Raw genomic sequence first — 9818 nt, 5'->3', positions numbered from 1 at the left:
TTTTTAATTTTAGAGTTTGGCTTGCCATTTAAGTTGCAGTTTGTGTTTTAAGTTTAGGTCTGAAACGACGTAGTTCTGATTGTGCCAGCTATTCACTTGGTCATCATTGAAACGACGTAGTTTTGAGGCTGATTTGGCAAAAATAAAACACATCAGCATGATAATGTGTCACTTAACAGCAAAAACTCAGTGGGGGGTGAATTGCTAATGGAACCAAACTTTAGGGTATAAAATCAAGTTTCTAAAACTTTAGGGTATAAAATCCAATCAACTCTAAACTTCAGAAGTGTAATTTGCAATTTACCCTTATTATAATAATGATAACTATACATCAATTTTTGTTGATAATATTGAAGTATACCAATTATTATAAATCTTAAAGTCTTTAATAATTTATTTAGGTTTTTCCTAATAAACATATAAATGCATAAATAAACTTTTATATCTATTTATTTATATATTAAATTAGCGGTAACTTCGAAACAATCCAAAGTTATTAACAAAATGTCTTCCTATTCATTATTGACTCTCTTGGGATAGTCCTATGGGTAGGGGTATACTTTTGCAAAAGTGAAAAATAAAGCTTTTTGGAAGACGCTTTTTTTTTTAGAGAGTTTTTGGAAGGTGCTTGATTTACAAACACCATTCCATACTTATTTACATAGGCATATTTTCAGTTAATAATCACTTTTTCGTTCAATAGGCATCTTTTGGTATATCCAATATGAAGGGTTATGACATTTCAATAAACAGCTTTTGGTATATATATTATAACATATATTTTATTATATATATAACACAAATTAAACTAGAGGCTCAACATTCTGTCTCTTATTCCTTCCCACAAAAAAACTAATAAATAAAATAGCATTACTTTCTTCAACTTAACTAATAAAACTTTGTGATATTTCTTTCAATATCATTTTTTTTTTTTAATTTCATGCACTTTTTCTTACAACTGCAACTCAAAAAAAATGNTGCGTAATACTTCAAGGAACAAGGTTTCAAGTCCAAGTGTTAAAGCCATGCAAATCTGTCTAAGAAACAAGTGAAGAAGTGTTGGATTTTAAAGTTCGACAGCTAACTCGACAGATAACATCTATCGAGGTTTAAAAGGTAGCTTTTGCCCAATGCTCTACAACTGCTCGATAGATACCTTATCTATCGAGATTTATGAAAATTAGTTTTTTAGATCTGATTTCACACCAATCTGTGTATACATGTTTATGTTTTCTTTTCTCACAGCCTTAAACATATATAAGGATTATTTTAAGGGCCGTCAAAGGTTGCGCGAGTGTGAAACAAAAGTTTTGTTCATACAAATTGTGACCAAAGACAGAATTTGCCCTAGTTCATCTTTCTCTTAAAGAATTTGTTGCGTTTGTATGCCATTAGGTTTTGTGACCAAGGAGCTTCGTGATCTTCATCATGTTGATGAACTGAAGAACTTTGTAGCTAACATTTTTCTCAAGTTAGTGAGTAAGCCGAGTACTAGGATCTGCGCATCAATTGGTTAGTCATGTACTGCAAGTCGTGCATTGAAAATGAGAGATTGTCACTACAGAACAAGTCCAATTGGGTATCGGGGTAAAAGTTCAACTGTAGGTTAGTATAAGGTACTAGGATTCCTTTACTTGTAACCGTTTGTTGTGAAAATGGTGATTTCTTGGAAGTATTGACCTTAAAATCACCCGGTGGGTTTTTGCCTTGGAGGTTTTCCCCATTCGTAAACAAATCACCGTGTCTACTTTATTTTCCGTTGCATATTTACTTAGTTGGTGATTTGTTTGTGCTATCATGCATTTTGCATAATAATTGAATTAATTAATTAACTTGGCTAAATCAATTGGTTAATTAATCACAAGGGGTCAATACATTCTTAGCCTATCAAACTTTACAATCTCCACCTTTGGCTATTTAGTGACAAAACCCCTAAACAGACTCTAGAATTAAAATGTGAGCTTAGGAATAGAGGCAAATGGATGCCCATAGGACAATGGTTAATAATTCATTTAAAAAAAGTTTTTATGTGAAAAGAATATTAAAAAAAAAAAAAAAAGCAATTAATGTTTTGACAGTTTTTTTCATTTTCCATAAAAGTGGTGTCAAAACTTTTCTAAAATGGATTGTTAACCATTGCCCTAAGGGCACCCGTTAGGATGACCCTTAATTACTTTCTTCTTTGTTCAAATAAAATAGTTTTCCTTTTATTTTTGATAAGTAAGAGAAAATTTCAACTTATAATATCTGCTCCATAATTATTGCTCATTATTATAAGCTAAGACACCACATATATATATATATATATATATATTTCTTCTACCAAGAATATTGGAATATTGTCAAATAGGACATACTTGGCATTGTTCATGCCTTCTTCCACTCTGGTACACTCCTAAAATTCCTTAACAAAGCTTTCATTACACTTGTGCTTAAAATCCCTATCCCTGAGGAAGTCATTCACTTTAGACCAATAAGTCTTTGCAATGTCACTTATAAGATCATTTCTAAGATAATGGTCTCCAGATTAAAACCCCCAATGGACAAGTTGATCTCTCCTTTCCAAAATGCTTTCATACAAGGGAGGAGTATTACTGACAACATTTTACTTGCCCATGAAATCAATGACTCTATGAAGAAGAAGAAGGGAAGAAAGAAAGGATATGGAGCTCTAAAGATTGACATGTGTAAAGCCTATGATAGGGTAAGTTTGGAGTTTCTTAAAGTTGTGTTGATATCAATGAATTTTAGTGATTCTTGGATTTAGTGGATTAAGGAGTGTGTTTCTTCAGTTGAATAATCCCTCCTACTCAATGGTAGCCCCACTCAACCTTTCACTCCAACTAGGGGAATTAGACATGGTGACCCTATTTCCCCCTATTTGGTCCTAATGTGTGCTAATATTCTCTCTATTGCCCTCATACAAGCAGAACATCAACAGAAAATAAGAGGAATCAAAATTGGTAGGAATGGAATCTCTTTCACTCACTTATTCTATGCAGATGATTCCTTCTTCTTCTTCCAAAATAACAAGGATTCTCTAAGGCTGCTAAGAAGTATAATTCTTTGGTATTGCTCTCTGTCTGGATAGAGCATTAACTTCTCTAAGTCAGACCTATTCTGCTCTCCAAATAATCCTGAAGATACTAAAAAAGCCATGGCTGATTCCTTACAAGTTAACCTTGTTACAAATCCTAGTAAATACCTGGGTTTGAACTTCAAACTGAGAGGTAGGAGAATAACTGACTTTCAGGACTTAGTTGATAAGCTTCAATCCAGATTGCAAGGATGGAATACCGAGCTTCTATCTTAGGCAGGGAGGAAAACCCTTATCAAATCTGTTCTTCAATCCATGCCTCTCTACTCTTTTGCCTGTTTCAATGTGCCTGAATCTATTTGTGATAAAATGGATGCTGCCATTAGGAATTTTTGGTGGGGTCATGACTCTAATAGTAGGAAGTTACATCTAGTGGGTTGGGATGGAATCTGTAATGCAAAGGAAAAAGGTGGGTTGGGGTTCAGGAAATTTAGCACTTTGAATCAGGCAATGTTAGCCAAGCAGGTTTGGAGGATTCAGAATAGTCCAAACTCTCTGCTAGCAAGGACCTATAAAGCTAAATACTACCCTAGAAACACCTTAAAAGAGAGCAAACCTAAACCCCATCACTCATGAACTTGGAGGAGTATTACCAAACCTAAATGTGCAAATTTGCAGCAAGGTAGGTGGATTGTGGGGTCAGGACAACAAATACCACTCACTCACCTTGATTGGTTTCAAACCTCTACCCATAAGTTAAGAGATGTTAATCTTCTCAATGGTACAATGGCAGACCTTATTGACTCAAATTCAAAATCTTGGAAGTGTGACTTAATCAGGAGTTTATACCCTTATCCTACCTGTAAAGAAATTTTAAACACCCTCATCACAAAAACTGAGGGTAATCCAGACAAGTTGGTGTGGAAGCATTCTAGCTCAAGGGAGTATAGGGTTAAATAGGCTTGCTCATTAATCCATAAAGACCAAACTGGGGAAGTTAGTGAAGGCCTTAACAATACTCTAATTCCTGAAGGAGTATGGAAGCTAATATGGAGTGTAAAACTTCCTATAAGGATCCTAACCTTCACTTGAAGAATTTTGCATGATAGTGTGCCAGTTTTTACTACCCTTAACAGAAAAGGTATTCAAACATCTACTAGATGTATGCTTTGTGATGCAGATGAACAGTCTAACACTCAGCTTTTTCTGAAGTGTACCTTTGCTAGAGCTGTTTGGCATGGTTCAAACCTTGGTATTAGAACTACAGTAATGCATTGTGTTACTTTAAGACAATGGCTGTTGGGTTACATTACCACAAACTCACTCACAGGTCAAGCTAAGATGGAGTTGATGCAAGCACTGTTCACCATACTATGGATGTTATGGAACCACAGAAATATGGTTCTCCATAAGGGGCAGGTTCCTAACCCTCTTGAGGTTGTACTAACCTCTCAAAATCTCATTTTCAGGTACAGGGAGGCTTTCAATCAGGCCCAGACTCACAAGGAAAGCAAAAAATTCAAACCGAGGACACCTGGTTGCAATCAAAGCTGGCAAATTCTTATCAAGGTAAATTCTTATCAAGGTGGCAGTCTATAAGAATAGAAGAAATAAAAGTGTGGTTATGCATTTGAAAAGAAATGAAAAGAACTTTTTTTTTTTTTTTTTTTTTTGGGTCTAAATATTAGAGGCCACACCTAACACCTTTGCACTTGAATATTGAGAAATATCAGTTACTAACAGTACCACTACTAGTTCTATAATTTGTAGCTACATACAAGCAAAGAGAGAAGCAAGAAGATTTGGGAGAAGGAGACTGGGTTTCATAAAATAAAAAAAGGGGCAGAGTAGCTAGAGCCTCTTCCTCACAAAACACATCGCAAAGAGAGATAGCAAGAGAGAGAGGGTTGTGGTTTGTTTTTCTGGTTTTAAGGTTTTGTCTAAAGGTTTTTCAATTTATTCTTAGGGCATTTGGGCAAAAGGGAAGGTTGGAATTTTGTTTTTTTATTTTTATTTTTTTATGTTTCATGGGTAATTTGTAAATATTTTGGAAGGCGGCTAAGTATAAACATAGCAAAACAGGTCAAAATTTGCTGACTCGACCAAAAACAAAATACCCGACCCGACCCGGCTCGATCCGAACCGTTTTTTAAAGATTTTTTTTTTTTAAAAAAAAAAATAAAATTAAAACAATATTGGTTTAATTATTTGTTGTGAGGTTTAAGGAAACAATTGAGACCTTAACTACATGCAAACGAATTGAAAGATGAATGGTTAAGGCATTCTATAGTGAGCAAATATTTTTAGATATCAAATAACAAATGCCAAGATAATATGGTTACAGTAGAGTTAAAAACATATATTTAAAATTAGGGTAAATTGTAAATTACACCCCCCCCTAAAGTTTGGGGATGATTGGATTTTACACCTTGAAGTTTCAAAATTTGGATTTTACCCTCTGAAGTTTGGGATGATTGGATTTTACACCCTAACGTTTTAGAACTTGGATTTTACCCCCTAAAGTTTAGAGTTGTTTGGATTTTACACCCCCAAATTCTAAAACTTTAGGGTGTAAAATCCAAACAACCCAAAACTTTAGGGAGTAAAATCCCAACACTCCTAAAATATAGGGGGTAAAATTCAAATTCTGAAACGTCAAGGTATAAAATCCAAATATCACCAAATTTCAGAGAGTAAAATCCAAATTCTGAAACTCCAGAGTATAAAATCTAATCAGCCCCAAACTATAGGGGTATAATTTGCAATTTACCCTTAAAAATATAGACATGTATGAGAACATTCATACATGTGAAAAGAGTAAAGCCAAAGTATCAATGAAATTAGCATAAAATTATGAATGTTTAGGCCTATTTTTTCATAATTCATGTCCAAAATAAATGGTTTTTCTAAATAAATTATTATATTTTTTGGAGTGTATGTTGCTTAACAATGACATGATATTCATAAAAGAGACCATGTATAAATAAGTAAACAATCAAAATTTAATCTATATTCTCAAATTGAAATTGAGAGCCAACCACATTTGATAATAGATTATAAAATTAGTTTTCTAAATTGTAAATTTCTTATATGTTTTTATTCTTTGTCAAATTACTTATCTAATAAGGCATTTGTAATTTTGTTTTATGTTTTGGGATTTTGATATTGTGTAGAAATAAAACTTTTGAATTTGTTTTACTTATCCTTTGTGCTATTTTGTTTTGGTTATTAATGTTGGGATTTGTGTAATTTTAAAATTATTGAACAACTATTAATTTGTTTAACTGAACACATTCTTGATGTGAGTGGTGAATTCAAAAATTGACCCAACCCTTTTCTAACCCATTTTTACCCGTACCCTTTTTGACCCACAATCCGATTAACCCGACCTATCCATTTGCCACGTCTAGCTAAGTTTATATATTTTGGAGTCAAAAAGTAAAAATTGTATCCCATTTTGCAACTTTTATTTAAACTCACAAAGGAACAAGATTGTCATTTTATAAATCAAGGGAAAAAATTACCATTGGATCTCCAAATTCAGCATGTAAAACAAATCTAGAAGTCTTAATGATGTCAAAACAATATGTCATAATCTTCAAAACAATAAGTCATAATCTCAAACCAGACCACCAAATCAAAAATTACAACCAAATATCAAGTTAAAACGGATGGATGCATTCATATTATTAAATTTAGTAACACGTGATGTGATTATGAACAATTAATGTGGTTGGTTCAATGGAGAATTAATTTTAATTAATAAAGTGTCATAAATAAATATATATATATATATATATATAAAAGATTATCAAAAATTTACTTGATAATGTATGTATCCTCATTATTATTTTAAATTTAGTCCAATACAATTATGACATGTTATTTTATATTTATATACACACACACGTACAAAAGCCTCTACCAAGGCTATGCCAGTTGTTAACTTTGGATAGCCCATAACATGACACGTAGCAATTTCATTCATCTATTTGGACAACCTGCACGTGTCATTTGTACATGAAAATTATTGGGTTAAATCAACATTAGCATTATAACATAAGGTGCATGAGGAGTAGGTGGACCGTGGATATAGGCGTCATAGAAACTAGACCTTGATAGACACAAAAATTATTCAGAATAAGAAATAAATATTCCTCTAGGTTTGTAATAACTATTCCTTAATAGACACAATAATTTCTAAAATTAATATATTTTCAAATTAACAAATTTTTCATATATACGTAATAATTATAAAAATAAAAAAATTAACTCATCTCTCTCTCAAATTTAAAAAATATAATTTAAAAATATATATAATTGTGTAAATAAGATATTTCCTAAAATAAATCTTAAGTTGTATTCTAATGTTACAATTCACAACCAAACTTAAGAATATGTTTAATTATTCTATTACAGCACATTTTATTCCCTGTACTAAATATTACAATTCCTATTATAATCATCATTCAGTGTACGAAACATGCCCTAAATGGTTGTGCTTAATTTCTAAAATCAATATATTTCCAAATTAACAAACTTTCCATATATATGTAATAATTATAAAAATAAAAAATAACTCATCTCTCTCTCTCAAATTTAAAAAATATAATTTTTAAGAAAATATAAAATATCTTTATGTTGTATTCTAATGTTACAATTCAGAACTAAACTTATGAATAGGTTTAGTTATTTTATTACAATGCATTTTATTCCCTGTAATAAAGATTACAATTCTTATTATAATCCTTATTCAGTGTATCGAACGTGCCCTAAATTGTTGTGCTTGGAGTATTAGCTAATCAATCACCTAAGCATAACCATTTAGTCATAAATTGACTTATAGTGGCATTTTCTTTTCTTTTTTTTTCTTTTTTGGGAATATTATTTAATACTTTGGGACTATCATAAATACCTATTATTTTACATAAATTGTAGATTCTACCATGAATAAGGAAAATTACAATTTATCCACCTGTGGTTTGACCTAAATTTAAGGTACCTATCTATGATTTAAAATTTGACATTTTACCCACCTAAGGTTTGCTCAATTAGAGTTCTGTAACTCATCTCTATTTAAAACTGGGCTAGATATGTAATTTTGCTCTACTTCTGTGTCTCTCCCCTCCAAAAACATTAAAAATAAATAAATAAATAAAAATAGGAGATCAAATAAGATAAAAAATAATCCAACAGAACAATTGCATCATGGAATTTTAAACCATAAATAGCCAACTTAAATTTTGGTCATATCTCAGGTCAGTAAAGTGTCAACTTAAATTTAAATTTTGGTCAAAGCATAGGTGGGTAAATTGTAATTTGCCTCCATGAATATAATTAATGGAACTCATTATTATTTAAGATGAGGTAGTATGCATTTACGGTACACCAGAAGTATTCTATAATTACCATTGTTTTCCTAGTTTGGACTTACTACATTAACATCATTAAATTTAAATTTAAATTTGTTTTAAAATTTATTCATTACAATATAAATAGCAGAATCTCTGGCTGCAAACCATTGACAGCTCTTTCAAAAAAAATTATCTGGGTAAAAATTCAACCACTCATTAAAAACTTAAATAATGCTAAATATACAAACTATTTTATAAAAAAATTTTACAAACTGCTGATGTGATGAGTGATTATTAGTAAATGAAAAGGTAATATTAATGATGAACCTAGATAAAAACTAATAAGAGGTTAGTCATATCAATATTTTGTAAAAATATTGTAAAATAATTTGTGATAGTAGCATTACTTGAAAAACTTTCCTACTAGAAATGGCAGCTTAAATATGAATTTAAGAGTTTAATTGCAACTCATTAAAATAATTCCTAATAAAAATATTTACTTAAATTTGAATTTAAGAGTTTAATTCCAACTCATTAAAAACTTTCCTAATAGAAATGTCAACTTAAATTTGAATTTAATTGTTTAATTCTAACCCATTTAAAACTTTCCTAATAGAATTGTCAACTTAAATTTAAATTTAAGAGTTTAATTCCAATGGAAAGATCCTATCTTTAGTCACCTCATTAAAGCATTTGCATTTTCCAAATTGATTTTTAGAATTCAGATTTAAAATCCAAACATTGACTAAACCCGTTTGATTTGGAAACACAAAATAAAAACTACCATATTTGGTCATTTCAATTGTCAACATTTAAAAACTACCATTATTAAGCAAGTAGCACAAATAAAAATGCAAAAAGAATATGAATTACACCTTCGTAGCTGAATTGGCACGTGCCAACATATTGTAATTATATCTATTAAAAAAAAAAAAAGGACCTGACCCAAGTACTAAAAATCCGCCTGAGACCCGACCTAGCCTAGGCCCTGCGAGTGAGCAGATTTTTGGGCCACAAAACCCGACCCGACCATTCTCAGTCCTTCCCACGCATGATTACAGATAATGGATAAAGCAAGCATGGGGTTAATGCGTTTTACATTTATAGTAGTGTCAATTTCATGGGGTTTAAACGCAAATATTAATGCAATTTTAATCATAATGCGTTCAATAATCAATATTAAGGTGTTTGACCAATAGGTTTAATTTTATATATATATATATATATATATATTTAATATTCTCAAAATAGAGAAATATAACTATTACAATTAGCTTAAGATCACAACATACTTCTTAATTGTTGATGAGATATTGTATTAATCGTAAATGATAAAGTTGCAACCTATGTTCATATCAACTTCTTCGTTTTTTACATTTTCAACAGCTTAATCATTCTTATCAATATCCTTTTTTTTTTTTTTTTAA

The 9818-nt window shown here is 31.0% G+C and overlaps 1 protein-coding gene across 1 annotated transcript in view; it reads left to right on the top strand.

Moving 5' to 3' along the window:
- The first annotated feature begins 3406 nt into the window (after positions 1-3406).
- The window catches only part of LOC136065236 (receptor-like protein 31), a 12613-nt gene continuing 6201 nt past the window's right edge, over positions 3407-9818 (top strand). The window contains exons 1-2 of the mRNA XM_065768153.1: positions 3407-3562; positions 4507-4606. Of these exons, the coding sequence (XP_065624225.1) occupies positions 3407-3562; positions 4507-4606 (256 nt within the window). The remainder of the gene's footprint in view (positions 3563-4506; positions 4607-9818) is intronic.

Source organism: Quercus suber, unplaced genomic scaffold (genome assembly GCF_002906115.3).
Source record: "Quercus suber isolate HL8 unplaced genomic scaffold, Cork oak 2.0 scaffold_895, whole genome shotgun sequence".
NCBI classification, from domain to species: domain Eukaryota; kingdom Viridiplantae; phylum Streptophyta; class Magnoliopsida; order Fagales; family Fagaceae; genus Quercus; species Quercus suber.
Note: the sequence above shows the minus strand (reverse complement) of the source record. Positions and strands in the feature narration are given on the sequence as shown.